This window comes from Lissotriton helveticus, chromosome 9 (genome assembly GCF_964261635.1).
Source record: "Lissotriton helveticus chromosome 9, aLisHel1.1, whole genome shotgun sequence".
NCBI classification, from domain to species: Eukaryota; Metazoa; Chordata; class Amphibia; order Caudata; family Salamandridae; genus Lissotriton; species Lissotriton helveticus.
Window position 1 is genome coordinate 536,302,839 of NC_136070.1, and position 18,183 is coordinate 536,321,021.

General features: G+C 44.2%; 1 protein-coding gene across 1 annotated transcript in view; it reads right to left on the reverse strand.

Annotated features, from left to right (window-relative positions):
• Positions 1 to 18,183, reverse strand: part of LOC144781513 (inositol-trisphosphate 3-kinase B-like) — a 944,304-nt gene that overhangs the window by 33,163 nt on the left and 892,958 nt on the right. Inside the window, exons 6-7 of the mRNA XM_078660403.1 lie at positions 5,210 to 5,423; positions 4,039 to 4,243 (exon numbers count right to left, since the gene is read on the reverse strand). Coding sequence (XP_078516529.1) covers positions 4,039 to 4,243; positions 5,210 to 5,423 — 419 coding nt within the window. The remainder of the gene's footprint in view (positions 1 to 4,038; positions 4,244 to 5,209; positions 5,424 to 18,183) is intronic.

Below are 18,183 nucleotides of genomic sequence, written 5' to 3' on the forward strand. Positions count from 1 at the left end.
GTGCCGCTGCACCTGCAGCCGCGCCTGAGCCTCGTTGCGGGACAACGGCCCGAAGTACCAGCTCGAGCGGTCCGACGAGTCGAAGCGGGCCGAGGACATGGCTCGGCGTAGGTGGGCCCTGGGGCTGCGAAGGCGGTTTCACCGCGGGCCAGGGGCTCGCGCGCGATCCTCCTGACAGGGAACGCTGAGGCCTCCTCAGCCAAGGCGGGTGCGGTCCCCCATCCTCCGAGTACGGATAAGGAGCCGGAAAGTCCGGTGTTGTAGCTGGTTTGCAAGGCGCTTGCCGAGAGCTCCTTAACTGGGAGTCGGCGAGTCTGCTTACCGCACTGACAGGGCAGGTCGTTCGCCTCCAACTACTACTACCGTTACCACAGTAAAAAAACAAGAGGGAAACGAATAACGGCCGTCAGCCAATCACAGCGCGGCCCGGGAAATGACATCACGGGGGTGTACCGGGCCGGCAGCCAATCACAGCGCGGCCCGGGACACACGGCAACAAGGGGCGGGGCTTAAAAAAAGACCCAGAAACGCCCCCGAATCGCGTTTTCACGAGAAAGCGTGATTGACAGCCTCTGTCTCCCAATGGCTAGCCTCCATTTATGGAGCCAGCCAATGGGAGACAGAGGCGGAACCAAAGCCCATATGTAGGATCATGAGATTTCGCCGTGGGCGGAGCAACTGCTACGCAGTTGCAACGCCCAGGGCGAAACCTAAAAACCTCAACAAAGGTCTCCTGGCCTATTCAGACTAGTTAACCAACCATAAGGCTGAGCCTAGGATAGTTTGAACTTCTCGTCAGATAACCTACTATTCGATCAAGCAAGGTATTGCATTTTGTAACCGTAAGTTAAGCTACATTTACAGGGATCCGTCTTTCACTAGCAGTAAGCCAAGTCACAAACCTTTAGTGCTAACAAATAGGAAGGGGAGAAGGGGCAGGAGTTGGATTCTGTCAAACAAGTGGTCCTCTCATCTATGTTACATCAAACTGTGCAGAGCACAATTAAAATACAAAAAAAGATCATCGCAAATGCTGTGACTGCTGGCATCATAAAAAACTGCCTTAATTACCTAATGGGTTTCAATGCGTTGAACACAATATATTCATACGTGAACACCCATCTGTGACGATCTAATGCTAAAGAAGACCTTAACCTTAGTTTCCCAGTCTTGGCATCTTTTTGAGACATTCTCTTGTTCCCCAAGCTCTTGTTTTTGCTCGTCATCTGTGACTTAATTCAAATATTAATAACAGATTGTGCTCAGAGGGCACCAAGGTGTGATAACTAAACAAAAACGTCCCAGAACCCATAACTGTGTCAAGAGGGAGAAAACAACTAGAAAGGTAAAGTAACGTTTTAACATTGATATATGGCTAAGAACTTGGGTAAAGATTCAAATTATATCAAAAGCAGAGATTGTGGCTGCCAGGCATTGTCCTAGTATGAATAAAGCAGATGCAGATTACTTGAAGCAGGCATGCAGGGGGGAATTTGCGTCTTCTCTCCGAAAAGGTTTTAGCTTATGAACCCATCTTATCTGTGGCTGTGGTAGAAAGCAAGGTTACATGATGGCCAAATGGAGGCGGGGCACCTCATCAAAATAGTAGTTTAAGTGGTATTTAATGAAATAGATCGGAGCGCTACACCCCAAATTTCTCGGCTTATGGGCTTGGTCTATGGAAGAATTAAACACTTTTTTCTAAGAAAGTCCAATAGAATTCTTGGCCCATATCGGATGGGTAACAGAGTTATGTCAGGAAATGTGTAGACTTTGAATTCCTAGGGCCTTGTAACCAAATACTATACTAGCACCAGAAGTTAAGAGATTTGCATAACAATATGCAATATGCAAGTCTGTGTTTTTGGCCCAGTCTTCACCGTGGTACACTAGGCTAAGCTTCAAATCTAAATATTTGACAACAGCTCCTCCATAAAGGTAGAAGCCACTAACAACTGATAGAAATATGACCCCAAGTGGATATTACTACATCTGCTTTGCAGCTGCCCTTCCTTGTACAGTGAACACAGAACCTTCCTGTGACCCGTCTACAATATCGGACACTTTTTAGCATGGTTTTCTGAGGAACAGCTTAAATATTTATGCTGCATTTATGTTACACCTACAATGATGTTGTCTCTGCTTGAGAAGAAACCAGCTTTTCTAACAGTAAGGATTTAAACATCTTGAGCTGTTAGGTGATGGACACAAGTTCAAAGAGCAGTGACGCAAGGCTTGGCCAAAGTCCTCCTGGTGAAAATACGCACCCCAGGATTTCGGTAAGGTGGGAAGGATGAAGTAGGAGGAGTCCTATTCACAACACAATGCATACATTTCTGCTTAGTGGTTCCCGAAGAGCTCCAATAAAAAGTCTACAGTATCTGCCATGTACAGTAATAAAATCAGTGTGATCCCACTGAACTGATTTATAGGCAATAATCATTCCCAATGACTGAGAGAAATGCCGATTATTTGGTCAGTAGTGAGTGGTTGTACTATCAACCATGAGTAGGATGTATAAGGCTCTGACAAAGGTAATTTGAGTTTACGGTTTCCTTTCTACTGTTTTGTTGGGGGACAAGTCATGCTTCTTCTCTAGGGCAAGTGATGTACTTTAGTCAGAGAATAAATGCAGCAATTTATGATTTCAGCTTAGGAGACGTATGGAGAAACCAGTTATGGGTAGCTGGTAGACTACTTCACCTTGCATGAGGTATGCACCTTTGGTGAGAGGTACAGCATGTCCAGTACTGTATACTTGTGAAGAGGACTAGATGGAAAAATCGGGACTGGGCATGAGGAGTAGAGTTAAGATATGCATGTCAGACACAGGAGATCACCAAAACACAAGCAACATGTCTGAAACAAAGGAACCTCTCCACTTCTCAGTTTTACAGGGCACTGATGGTCAATGCACATTCGCATCCACGTCATTTTTGCAGTAAGAAAACACAACTAATCCACAATAAATATGCAAACAAAAGACTTTTATTGTGTATTATCTGTAGCCCTTTTTCGTGCTTTGTGCAAGAAGGGACAGATTCGACGTCAAAGGGCTCTATTTAGCAGGCAGCACAAAAAGCGTAGTTGGTTTCCTTTTTTACACAAGCATCTCCAAATAAAGTGCCCCATTGGTGACATTACTGCTACAGCTCTTTTCTATTTGGATTCCCATATCAGAGGATGGCATAAGAAGAACATTTCTGGACCACTTAATCTTAGAAACTAAACTTACTTTGTTCCAAAAGTGTGTTCTGATATTAACAGCTTTAAATACTTTCTAGTCAGAGGTGTTTACAGTTCTATCTCATCACCATTTTTCTTGAACATTCAAGTAGATTTCAGATTTTAACACATTACTTTATTTAAGGCAATTCTTTCCATAGAGAGTAGATATATAGAGATATATAAAGGTAGCCCAAGAAGCAAAAAAAAGTAACATTGATAGCTGGATGGAGTTACTTTAAATACCCCTAAGAAACAGCCTTTGAAGACATCCACTTTTGTGTAAACATCCATCTAAGGTTCAACAGACCTTCTCATATCTTCGATTAAGAAGATCCTGGGGCGTGCATGAGGAAAGGCTCAGCGAGTAAGATAATAAGCAAGAGAAAGAAAGTGAACTAGGCAGAGACCATGGTCCAAGTCCTACAATTAGCAAATATATACATATGAAAAATTATTTTTATATTCATGAAGAGACGGGTCTGGAAGCTTGTGCATATCTGTATATAGTCTTTAAGAAAATCACCATTTTCTGTATAGCAGTTATGACTTTATTTCATGTGTAGGGGTGGGCAAAAAACGTTGAAATTATTAAATTATCTACTAATATGTGCCGCTAATTTTTCTTTCAGTGTTAATTCACAAACCAACAAGGTTACCTGACTGATGCTCTGCGCTCATATTTTAGGTTCTAAAGGTTCAGACATTTTGTTTTCATCACTTCAGAACCTCAGAGAAGTGAGACAAAGAGCCACCCCTAGCAGCTTTCCAAATTCATTTTAGCTGGACTGCTTAAACTGTTGTGCTTCTCACCTTTATGCCTTCTATCCTGAACCCTAAGGTAGCCGTAGAGCTGAGGGTTTCTCTCCACTGCATGTAGCGTGGTTTAAGAACTGCCCTCTGTGCATGCTCCTCCTCATTAGGTGCATCTGGGTCCACAGCAATCATCTTCTCGTACATATCCTTTCTTAACTTTGGCTTCTCTCGAGCTTTCACAAGCTCTTCCTCCAAGTATGTTCTGTGAAATACAAGAGAGATAATTTAACACTTTACTTCCAGCAAGTTCTCTAGTAAACACTTTCCAAAATCAGATCCAAAGACGCAGACTACTAAAGGAATGGTCGGAAGACAGGGTTAGTGATTTGCATGACCAGTTAGGACAGTACCATCACAATGTCAGAAATATGAGTCGATACCATGCATGCCTTTACCCCGCACGTATTGCATGCCTTTTCCCCGCACGTATTACAGCGCTTTGATCTTAACAACTTTTTGTAATACTATGCAGGGCTTTATACATTTTATTTTGGGGGAGGCCCACCAAACACTCCCTTTTAAAGAAATACTAAACCCTTAACATCCAGCACCCTTACCCATCCCCCAAACCACAAAAACTGCTTTAGAAAGCATGAGTGGTAAAGTTCTGTGGGCAAAGACGGTCATGAAAGTAATAAAACTGAATGTGCCAGCCAGCAAAGAAAAGACCAGGGTGTTATCCCTTTGGTACCCTGTAGCTTCTCAATGGTCACAAGTTATCAAGTGTATTTGTGTACTGTAAATATGGAAATTAAATTGGCCAAGAAATTACAGTAAGAAAAGTGACTCTGACACAGACTTCCTGAAAGATCACAAATGGCTGTTTGAAGATCTCGTAGAAAAAGGTTTGGAATCAAGTGTTCAATGTGAAATGAATCAAAAGTTAAACTCATAAAAATGACTTCCACTCTGTCAGGTCATTGGACCAGACCTGAGTGATTACGCTGGTGTTTTGTACGACACTAGCAAAGATCCAAAGGATGAAACAAGTAGGTCTCATTTACTCATTTATATTAGGCTTCCGTTTTCTGCAGTTTCTGATAAACCGTAACCTACTTCTCACAATCACAGGTAATTCCCTTTTTTAAGAGAACACAAATACAGAAACTTTCTCAGTGTTAAACAGTGGACCAATTCAAACAGATACTGGACTCAAGTTCAAGCTTACCGGATACCCATCTTGCAGTCCATAATAGATGGAGAGTCAAACTCAGAAAGAAGATCTTCCATCTGATTGTAGCTTTCCCCATCCTTCTCTACCACACCGTAGTATCCTGGAACAAATGGCTGCAGTACATCTTTATTCAGTAACTCAAGGCACTGCTGTTCACATTCACAATACTTTTTCAAGATTTTACCATATTCGCCAGCCTTAAAGTTACCTTCAAGAAACAAAAAGAATGGAAAAACAAGATCATTCTCAATGTTTTAACATTTGTGTCCCAAACATGTCTCCTTAGCTAGACAATTCAAAAATATTTTACCCAAATTAAAGAAAATAAAAAGTTTTTAAATAGCAGTAACTTATGCACCTAACTCCTGTGCAATTCATTACATCATCCCGATCGTATAAAAGTATTATAACTGTTGCTGTAGAGTAATATATACATCGCTTGAAGCAATATCCAAAAAGCTCAGTTCGACAACAGTGGCATTGGTTGTGCAAAAAGGAATAAAACCAAGATGATGATTTTCTGCACTCACCTCGGAATACAAAAACCAACCGTGAAAGCTGGGTACCCAGCATTCGCTATAACATTAAACTAAGTCCATTTCAGAACGTTGTCTAAGGCACACAGAACCAGTTCTCATGTAATAAAGTCTAACCAATCACCATTTACAATTAATGATTGTCAGATAACATTAATCTGTTGGTTTCAAGAAACTGTGGCGTGTGATCACTCTAGTGGAAGAGGTGTGGCGCCGCGGCTAGGGCGACTGACTCCGGAATCTGGGGATCACGGTTCGATCCCCGGCACCGGCGGCAGATTAGCCCAACACCATGTGACTCTGGGCAATTGCTTGCTTAATCTTCCCAACGTCCCCCAGCGCCTAGAGACCCTTACGGGTGATTGTACTATAATATATTCCACATTTGTAAAGCGCACAATGTAGATGAGTCCGTCTTACTCTCGTCTCTGCGACTAGTTCGCTGAAAGCACTTCCTAAGATGCTATTTATGAAAATGCATCACTAGAAGAGGTATTTTTCACTAATGTCCGGCGCACAAACCAATTACATTAAAACACAATAATAGTCCAATTTGATGAGAAAAAGAATTTATTCATAACAAAGTTATAATTTTAAAATGTGACAGAGTCTTTAGTATGAAGCTTAAAATGAAATGTTGTCCAACGTAGAGAATATATGGACAGTACATATATGATAAAACAATGGCCAAAATGTGTTGAATAAGTCCCTAATGTACTATAGTCTGTACAAAAGATACACTTGGGCCAGAGAGAACTAGCACAGTCAACACCTGTTTCGTCTTGAAAAAGACTTCCTCAGGGCAGTGAAAACAAAGAGAATGGAGATATGCAATTATGTTGACAAAGATGATAACATTTCATTTTTGGTCTACAACTGGAAATCATACCGTTTTGGGACTAATAGAAAAACACATCTAGGTGGTTTAGTTAGGTCACCAAATGCATTAAGGTTATTGTGCACCCAGCTGATCCCAATTATGCAAGAGAAAAAGTGTAGAATAAAACACCAACTATGACACAGAGGTTTTACTAGAGAAACATGTGTTAAGCATTTCAGAGTACCAACATGGACACTAAGTAACTGACACGACTCGAAAGAAATCTGACACCAGTTTATAAAAATAAAGCAAATTTTTATAGAAATTTGGACACCAAAACAAACACTATCTAATTAATATACCCGTAGGAATGGATTTTTGAAAAAAATTGATATATTAGTGCATTTCACACTCCTGTGAAACTTTAACGTGCAGTCAATGGGGAAATGTACTAGTGACAATCAATCACTTGCAGGTCGAGTTTAGTAGAAACCACTGAGGGTAAAGGAGAGGCAGGTCCCAAGACCACAATCGGATAGCCAGTTGATTATTTCCCTGGCTCGTAGGGCCCGGGTGTAGAGTAGTCTTGACTGTCTCTGGTGCTGAAGCAGGAGCCGTGGGTTGCTGGTTTTTCCACTAAGATGATGCTGGTGAGGAAGGGGATGCAAAATCTCAACAATGGGCACAGAGGTATTGGGTTGAAGATGCAGCAAGGTTCCCTCGAGGCACAACGTCGAACAAAAGTAATGGCTGCCAGACTGGAAACCAAAAAAAGCCTTGGCAGCCATAAGCTCAGTCTTCGGTCACTTTGACATTCTGGAGTCTGGGGGAAAATGGTAGCTACTTCAAACTTGCTCGAGGTCAGGACTACATTTTCCACAATGCACTAGGCCATTACGGGTCTGATGGCCAGTGATTCTTTGGATCCGGGTGCGGTTATTGGTTGCAGGGAACTAGTGCCTCTAGTCCAAGGGAGTTCTTGAATTGCCTTTGACTTGCAAAGGGGTTCTTCTTTACTTTACTAGATGCAGTTGCAGGGTGGTTGCCACAGGTGCAGCTTTTTTTTGTGCTGGTCCTGAAGTCGATACTCGGGTCTCTTCTTTGTTCTTTGGTTGCAAGTCAATAAGATCTGAGGTTCTGGTGCTAGGATAGCCCCTTATATCCTGGATTTACAGGTGTTAGGGGATTGGGCCCTAGTAGACAAAGAGCTACTCGCCCCTACAGCTAATCCACCACTGAGGTGATGATGTCCAGGGGTGGGTGGCACCTTTTCTACCCAGCAACCTCTATTTTGTCACTTTTAAAAATGGTAGAACCCTTCTTCAGCTGTACAGAGAGGTAGGCCTTCTTGGGGGTGTGGCTTGCCTTCTAGCGGTGTACACCTCCTGACTATCTAATGTTCCCACCTGCCCAGGTTGCAAATGTGCCTGGGGCAAGAAGATGGCTTTTTCCTCCTCTGGGAAGAGGCATGCTTGCATATTAGAGGTGAGGAGAGCTCTGAAGCTCATTACTCGGATATGCCACTTCACTAGCCAGCCTGTCAGGGAGAGAGGGGACTCCTCTCACCCAGGCAGGTCTTTGTTTCTGACTCCTGCAAGAGTTCACATCTCCTGACAGGAGGTCAGATTCCTCTGTTCCACTGTTATCCAGGGCACAGGAAAGGATGTGGTCAGCAGGTGGACAACCTCTAAGGTAGCCACATGGGTGCATGCCACATTAACTTCGACTTTAGAAAAAAGTTGAGTTTAACAAGACAAGTTGTTTGATACCAAACATGACACTTTTCAGTGGGACCATAATGGATCTGGCAATCTGGGGGTGCCCTCATGCCAGCCCATATTATCCTATGGCCCTCATGAACACTTATAGTAGCCCCTAATGGAAGGAGGCTACTATAGAGACATATACGCTTGCACTTATATATCCATATTAATATAATGCACACTGACTACTGGGCTCAGGAGGCCTACCTTTGGGGGTGACTGACATATTAAAAGTAGTGCTTTGACTTTGACACTCATGGTGAGGGCAAAGTCGAGTTTGGGCAGTTTACACTGCTCATGCAGTCTGCAATGGCAACACTGCTGTCATCTTTTTAATTGGGTCACTCAGAGTGGCAAATCAGTGCTTCAGGCCCTGGTGACCCCTTTAAATTCCATCCCCTAGGTACCACTCACCAGGGACTTACTTATAAGGGGTTAACATCCTTGCCAATTGGAGTTATCAATTCACATGCATCATATTTTAGGGAGAGAGTGCTGGCACTGGGGTCTGGTTAGCAGGCTCTAGCGCGCTTTCAGAATAAAAATCATCAGCATTGGGGAAAAAGTGTGGGGGTGACCATACAAAAAGGGCACTTTCCTACAGTATGATTGCCACATGCTGACACTTCAACAGCCAGGTTACAAACCACTAATGCTGCCTAAGTCGTTCTTGGTACGAGTGTGCCCTTTGCAACCTATCACCTATCACTCTGGATTGAAGATAACATCTCTGGTCGCAGGCTAGTCTTCCCTCAACGCAGCTCCCTTTTCACCAAACTACTATCACACCTGAGAGGTCGGTACTTTTGACTTAACCAGGCACTCTTGCCCTCCCAGCCACCCACAGAACCCTTTGTCAGGAATCCTTTGCACATCCCCACCAAGAATATATAAATGTAGCAGAGGCCCCAACTGTTGTACCTGTTCCAAGAGCTTGTCTACCCTGTACACACCAACCTTACTTTACAAAAACACATGAAAAATTGAAGTCTCTGTGAGATCAAACCCAGAAACCTTTGTAGCGGACGTCTAAACAAGTCTGAAGAACATACGTCTCCAAGAACAGCAAAATGCCCTCTTGTTTACAGCCAATCCAAAATCATTGCTAAATAGATTGCAGTGTAAGCTCACCACAGCACACTCTTAGTCTTACAAGGTGGGCACAGACTTGGGTCTGCCATCTCCCTAGCCACCTGGTAATCTTGTGTGCCCATTTGTCTATAGGTTTTAGCCACTACGATCTGGGCTGTGTGTAAGCCGGGCATGCGAACAGGACATGGGCCATGGATTCCGTGTGGGATTTGCACCCAGGGCAGTTTCTTGGTGCTAGTGTGTTGCTATACCATCCACTTTGGGAGTCGTACAAAGGGAGGGAGCTGAACCTTAAATGGATATACAACTTTCTGTCATGGGATATTTGGATTAGGTCTTAATAGGGCTCCAGGGAGCTGGTTTGTTGATGGAGTCTAAATTCTGCTGTTAACTTCCCCCAAGAGGATTTCTGACAGGCTACCTGTGTAACCCAATCCCAGTAGTATCTTTTTACTTTAATTCTTTGCAACAAGGATGTGTTGGGGCTATCCCATGCTTCCTGTAGCCCTATATCTGCTAGGAGCCTCCTTATATTGCACAAACAGCTAATTTTGTTGCTTTTGTCAAAGCGGATTACTTCCGTCATAGCGTTGGCAAATAAAGAGAGTTCCAGAATTGACCTAATTCTAACCCAGAATAGCAGTTGGCGGAGTAATTGGTCTCCTAACCATATCAAGCATTAAGGGTTGGAGTGGAGTGCTCAGGGGCAGCAATGCCAAACTTAAGAATGTATGCTCAGATCTGGTAAGCTACTCAAATACATCAAACCCTGCAGTTCTGACCCATACATGGCAGAGGTCACTGCTTTGGTGTCATAGGCTTGTAGGGTGGCAGCTACTGGTTTACTTGTTGATGAACGATGATCCTTCTCTAAAGCCTGTTATGTGTTTCTGTTTCAGGGCCATCTTTAAGACCTGAGCTCTCCAGGACATGTTCTTGGACAATTAGATGCCAGAGGATTCAAATGTGCTTACTCTATCTAGGGGTGCCCCTCCAAGTTTAGGCCTACCCCTGAAAGATTTGTGCAGGATTAGGATCAAAAATTCAGTTTCAGTGGTGTTTTATCATTAGGCCCCATATGTCACAAAAGCATTTGAATCTGTCTAAAAGTGACTGAAGCCCACTCTGGGTTTTAGATACTAGCAGAGTATCATCTGCGAAGAGGAGGGTCACAATTTTTTCCCCCGCCTAGTGTTGGAGCATTGGCAGGCTTTTAGGAAAGATATTATACACATTTGTGTAAAGTGAGAAAAGCATGGGCGCTAGTACGCATCCCTGCCGTACTCCCCTACAAAGAGGAATTGGGTCACTGAGTTTGCCCCTGTAAACCCCACCTCACTCAGGCAAAGTTGTCTTCATGGGCCCTTATGAGTGAGTTGAGAATTTCAGTTGGAATTCCCATACCTTTAAGGACTTGCCACAGCTTCTGTCTTGAAACTTAATCTAAGGGTATCTTCAAGTCAATAATAGCTATATATAAACTGCCCTTACCAATGACCACAATTTTCCAATAAAAAAGGAGAAAACAGAACACCGGATCAACTGTCAACGTTTTTTCTCTGAAGTCTGCTTGATAAGGATTTCGAATGGCATTTTAATCGGCCCACACCTGTATCTTTTGTAAAAGGGATCGGCAGAATACCTTTTGAATTGCATTAATTAGGCTAACAGGCCTATAATTAAAGGGCGATTCTCTGTAACCTTTACTATATATGTGGAACACCTCTGCCCTTCGCCATAATCGGGGCACCTCTTGCTAAAGCATTCGAGAGTAACAGAATATAACGGGACCAGCTCGATTTTGTCATATAGGAAGAGGGCCCCTGGTATGCCATCAGGACCTGGGGCTTTTGACTGAAATATTCTGCCTATAGAGGCTTCAATGTCCCTTAGGGCAAAAAAAACACTGCCAAGTGTCGCAGTTGTTTCAATTACTTTCCTGGGCGATGGTGGTGTGTTGTTAGTCTGGCAGCCAAAGTATAGATTCAAAGAAGCCTGCATCTCTACAAGGACTATCAAGCAGGCCCAGAAATCATTAATGCAGAAATGGCAACAAGGTTTGTGACCAACCATACTTCTCCTCTCTGCAGTTTTTGACTTACATCAAGGTCTATAACAGGCAGGGATATAGATCTGAGTCAGTCCGTGTATCCCATTTTATTCTTTCTGTGGATTGCTCACCACAGTGTGAGGCTCTACTGGGATCAGTGCTTTTTAGGTCTCGCCTGTCGATGCGCATGCGCATCGAGCTTGCGAGCCTATTGCAGCTTAAACAACCTTTAACTAAGATGCAAGGAATCGTGGCGATTCCTTGCAGTGCCCGTGACTTTTAAGCTCAATGCGCATGTGCATTGAGCTTAAAAGCGCGTGCACAGCCGCAATCGCCATCTGTTCCTCTCTCCCGCATTCCTCCGACACCTTTTGAAGTGAAGCTTAGCTTCACTTCAAAGGCCCGGCTTCTTAACACCCACATGCCGCTCTCCCCGCTCCGCCCCCTCCCCTGCCCGCCTTGTGCATTTCTCCTACACCCCCTCCCCACAGCAATGCCCTCCATGACGGAAGTAAAATACTTATCTGGATCCTCTAGCTCCTGCTATCCTAGCAGTCTTCCCTCTTAACATACTAACACCCTCTCCCTCATCCAAGAATTTTGCCTTGCAATTTGACTCTATACGAATGGCGGCGTGCCTTTCTTTTCTTCTGCGCGGCTCACCAAACTCTATCTTAGCCCTTCACTCACTCATCGCGACTGCTCTCCCATGGCACGGCCCACCATCTCTCCATATCTGACCCCATCCCGCTCCACTAAACTGACCCCCACCCATGCACTAACCATGACACCTTGAGGAGGTCGCCTGCTGGCACAGGCTTTTCGGCCCTCTCCACTCTCACTCACCATGGCAAGGCTGGTATGGCAGGCAAGCTCCATGCCGCGCTTCAGCTTCAACAACGGCGACCGCGCATTTCTATTCTTCTGCACGGCTTGCCCAGCTCCATGCCACCACAGAGACAGTAATTTGCATGGCTCAAGCAAGTAAGTGCGTCCGCTGGTCATCGATAGATCTCATGCAGCTGTTGTGATTACTGGCGGTGTTTACTCTAACAGACTGCATTCTGCGTGTGTTTTTGTGTGTGTTCACTCCGTCATCTGTTAGTCATACCCTATATGTACTGTGTGTGCGCGCTTTTTTGTGACTGCCGTACACTCAGTCTCCTTCGTGTGTGTTTATGGATGCATGCCACAAGCATTGTTTTTTACTCTGCATTATCCGTTGGCATGATGCCTCTATGCCCAGAGTAGGGGAACAGGGCGATCTCTGTATGCTGTTTGCACACTCCATGTGTGCTATGTCTGTAAACTTGTTTTTTTCTAGCTGTGATGTGGTGTGTATGCGCGGTTCCCCTTTCTTTAGAGGCGAAGAACATCCCTGGGACTCGGGTAAGATGGTCATTCCCCAGTATAATAGCTGTAGATAGGGGTTAAATGTGTGTGTGGTTAATTAGCACGTTTGTTTTCAGCTGATCCTCGCTGATCCTCGTTAATTGATTCGACGTACTAGGATCGCCTGAAAACACAAGCACTTGTTTTCATTTGTCATTAAGTATTCTCGCGCCACTCCATCCACTTGCCATCCCCTTTTAAATCATACAAGTGCACTAATAAATTGCAGCGTTTTGCTATTTCTTTACAAAACTTTTAATACATGACATGTCTGCATTTTTTTTAGGGAAGGCACAGAGTGCGCGTAGACTCGAACCACGTTCACAACTTTGCATGTAATGCCACTCCGTCTCACCATATGTATCAACTATGTTTATAAGTTTTAATCGCCGTTTCCCTGAGCACTGTGCCAGCACAGGACAAGGGTATTCACTTAAATTAGGCAGAGCTTCGCCTCCGGAGTCTCTCTTCTGGGCCCCTCCCTGCCAGACCTCACAATATCCCCAGTCCGCATAGTTTATCTCCCTCAAAGGGCCATAAATCTTATCAGGTTACTCATTTGGTACGCTCTCACGTCCTCTCTCCGTTGCCCCTGTGATACAAATGCTTGTTATTTAAAATGCAAATGAGTATTTGTTTTTAAATTTACCCGGGAGGATTCCTTCAACCCTTATCATTTAAACCAACCCTCTCCATTTACCTTTTAAATGTAACCCTATCCTTACTCGATAGTTACTTTCAGCATTGTCATTGTTCCTTTAAACCATTTACTCCTCACGATTTTGCTCACCAGTATTTTTTGTTTCCCATTCATGAGATATTTGTTTCCAGAGTGTTTCTTTTTGTCAGAAACAAAAACATGGCGCTAGCAGTGCACCTTATAAGAAGGGGATTTTCAGTTTCTGCACAGCGGGTGCATTAACCATCCTTCAGTCATGCGCTAGGAATTTTTCACTCCATGTGATGTCTTTCGTACAATCGCTTACTTTAGCCCTTGTAACGAGTTGACACGAGAGAAATACACCCAGGATTCGGGGTTTCTCTGGTCTCGGAATTATCCACTCTGGATCTGATAAACCAGACCAGGAGTCTAATGCAGCTGACATGCCTTGCCCCAGCCCGTCCGCCTGCATACAGCAACATGTAAGGAGCAGGAAAAAGCTTTTCTCAACTGCAGTAACAAGCACTGGCGTTGCCAATAGGTTTCGCATTTGGAAAGTTGGAGCTATTGGTTTTGTAAATGACATTTTATATTTATAGATTGTTATTGACAATGCCAATAACGATGTATAAATATAAAATGTCATTTACAAAACGAATAGCTCCAACTTTCCTACTGCGAGACCTATTGGCAACGCCAGTGCTTGTTTAGTATAATTTTGCCACCTTGCTTAGAAATGGGGATTCTTGTTGGGTTCCCTTCACAGCTGTGCAGGATGCTGCAGGGAGTATTTTACATCTTGAGTAGAGCAGACTTTTTACCTCAGTAAACTTACATTGGGCTTCCTGAACTGCAGTGATAAATCGGATATATTGCAAATGTGGATTCTTCATTATTTAAGACTCCTATCTCCCTCGCCAGTTGTAAAACCATGTGCATACACGGAAATTGAGAGGATGGGTGAATATTGGACAAAGGGCATCTCCAGGTGGTAGCTGTGGACCCAAGGAACACTGAGCCCTCTCTACCAGAAACATCCTGAGAAGTTGGATAATCATAGCTCTCAGACAGCAGTTTCTCGACAAACATGTTAGGCCTCCTCCTCATGTTAGTAGATCCAGCCAGGCCAGTAAATGGATATTGTTGTGGCGTGATCTCACTTAGAGTTCTTAATTTATGGCTTTTATAACTGTCAAAAGTTTCTCTATCTTAAGTAGCTCTGTTTCTGATAGTGATGTTGTCTTCTAGGTCAGATATCCCAATCTCTGCCAATATGTTCTAGTGCTCTTGTAATCCGTTCTTTCCATGAAATAGCCCAACTTGGTGAGAGCATATCTCTTGCCAACAGTACACTTAAGATTTGCTTTGAGGTCTGAAAGGAGGATTGTGGCAATAGCCTAAGTGGATTAGGTGGTTCCCCCACTACCACCATCTATTGTGCCCGTTTCAGTTGAGCATTTCGGGGCTCTGCAATGCTGAAATATCAGATTGCTTTGCCTCTGTTATTCTGTTCCTGTTGTGTAACCATAGCACTCAGAACACAGGCCTGTAGTGGCACACTCAGTGATCAGGATGGACGTCAGTCATCTGCCAGCAATGTATACTACTCCAGTCAGGCCTTAAAAATAGAAGACACACCCGACACCCGCCCACCCTCCCCGCCCCCACAAGGGGAAACTGTTGGGTGTCCCGTAATCCTACACTTAGGTCCAGAATCTGCTATGCGCCCCACTGCGTCCTCAGATGTTTGGGAGGTGTAAAACTTAAGAGATTGTTGTCTCTGTTCAGCATGGTTGGTAGTTTACAGGGGGTATCCCTAGGCTCCATGCTGGGTCTCCATCAATGCCAGATCTCGGAGATGGTGCCCTTCTCACAGGTCGTAATAGCAATGCTAAGTAATCACAGATCATAGCCAAAACTTCTTGCCCCTGTGACCAGACATCTACACCAATATTGTTTCGCCCTCCAGGGCATACCTCAGGTGAGTCCATGGTGCTGTATGGTGATCATTAGAGCAGAGCCTCGCGATTAAGCATCCCTCTTTGCTAAAGTCTCTTCTGGCCTTGTGGAATCTTGTGTTAGCATCATTATAGCATGCTGTTAGGTAGAGCATCTATGAGCACTTTCAAACATATCCTTTGACATCATTGAAGGGGGTATCAGTTTTATTTAGATATTTCGTTTTGTTTTTTTTTGGTCCTCATTTTCCCCCTTGGTATACCGCATAGAGGCACCAGGAGAGAGCAATATACTGCCACAGGTAAACTGGTAGTGACAACAGCCAGATTATTCAGCGTTGCCTCACAGTATTGTCTCAGCCCTCCGAGAAGCGCCGACTTAGGGTAACCATGATAGAGTGATATTGCTGCAGTCCAATACCAGTCGCGAGTAAGGAGCCATAGTATTGGGTATATCAAGAAAAGGAGCAGACCAAGCAGCTAAATCATTGTACCGTGGAGGATGGGGGGGAACAAAAAAAAAACACACACAAAAACCCCACAGTCTAGTCACCGATTAAACCCAATTTAAAAGGAGCCAAAAGTTTAGTTTATCAGGATTGCCAGATCTTGCTAGGTCAACTTTTGAGGTTTGTAGGACTGAATTACGCCAGTCTAACAGGGTGGGAGGTGATGGGCCCTTCCATTTCCTACAAAATTCTCTTCTGGCCAACAGTATACAGTAAAAAAGAAGGTTTTGAGCTCGACCCTGGACCTCTGGTGTTATTCCAAAAATTGCAAGCATTGCATTTATCGAGATTTGAGAACCCAGAGCTGTGGTCAATAGAGCACTGATTGAATCCCAGTAGGAGAACAGCAAAGGGCACTCGAAAAACATATGTATATCAGAAGCTGCTGACAACCCACACTTGGGACATGCCACGAAAGAATCTAGTGAGAATTTCGATAGCCACTGTGGTGAGTAATAGGCCCTATGCAGGGTAAAAAGATGGTTCCTGTGGAGCCAAGCAGGCTTCACAATGTCCCACATGATCTTAAAGGATGAATACCACATATTCTCAAGGTCGTGGCCAGTAAAAGAGGAGCTCCACAGCGTCTCAGGCAGTTGGAATTCGCTGTCGACCTCTTCTAATAATAGATTGTACCAAACTGAAACCTCCTTACTAGCAGGGGGTTTATCCAACATCAGGGCCACTAGGCTGCTATCTCCTCCTAATTGGAATCTACCTCTAACAGAAATCTGTGAGTGGGCCCAGCACGCAATCTGCAAATATTTGAACCTAGAAAGTCCCGACCCTATTTTAGCTAACAAAGAATCTCAAGAGAGTAGACAGCCTTCTATGAAGAGATCCCCCCAGACCTCCAGGCCAGCCTCTCTCAGCGGCGTTGCGAGGCTATCAAGAAGCCATCCCGGGCTACCCGGGGAGTCTCACAGTGGGGCCCTGCATGCAAAATAATCCACCTTTATAGCACTCCTAAGTTTAACCCACGTTTTTACCATGCCCAGCAAGATCTACAGCTTCACCTTTTTAAAAAACTTGGGGTCCCCAAATTTAAGCAAAAAGCCCTGCTGGCTCTCCCCTTCTCCTCTAAGTAAAGCAGCAAACATACTTCCAATTCCCAAATTCTTTGGCATTTTAAGCAGCATCCTGGCGTGGGAGAATTGAAATGCCCACGCATATAGTTGTAAATCATGAGCTGCCAGGCCCCCCTTTTCTCTCCGGCGCCTGAGTTTTTTCCATGCTATCCTTGATATACGGTCGTTCCAAATAAAAGAACTAATATCTCCTTGAAGTTTTGCTATAACAGAGGGCTCAAAATACAGGGGAACAGTATTAAACAAAAAAGAGATTTTTGGTAAAATAGACATTTTAACCAGGTTTACTCTGCCCAGGATGGAAAGAGGGAGTGGAGACCAAGATCGCATGAGCCTTCTACAATCTCTAGCCACAGTAGAAAAGTTCAACATTGCGATTTCATCTATGTCCTTAATGATAGTAAGACCAAGATAACGCAAAGAAAGACTCAACTGAGCCCCTGCCACTGGCTAAGGATCATTCCACACCATCATCTCGGTCTTAGATGCGTTAATTTGATCCCCAGATATCTCCGCAAAGTCATGGGCCAAAGCAATCACTGAGGGAAGAGCAGTACGCAGATCCGAAGAAAAAATGAGAATGTCGTCCGCGTACAGGGCTACCTTCCTCTCCCATCCCCTATAGACAAAAGACTTGATGTTACGTTCGTCCCTCAGCCGTTGAGCGAAGGGTTCAATATATAAATCAAATAGGAGAGGGGAGAGGGGGCAGCGCTGACGGGTACCCCGAGTGATGTTAAATGGGTCTGACAATTCTCCATTAACCAGTAAAGAAGCTGAGGGATTCTGGTAGAGGAGTCTCACGGCTCTACGAAAGCCCTCCCCGATATTAAATTTACCCAAAACCCCCGACAGGTATGTCCAGTTCACCCTGTCTAAGGCCTTGGTGGCATCAAGCGTAAGAATAGCCAGGGGAAGAGACTCCATGGTCGCCATATCAAAGCCCCCCCACCCCAGATCGTAGGTTAGAACGGCAGCAAGTTGCTGATTTACCTGGCTTCAAAATCAGAGTGATAGAAGCATCGTTCCAAGAGTTAGGGGGAGACAACCCGACCTGGAGAATCTGGTTAAACAACAGGGTTAGAAATGGAACAATTAT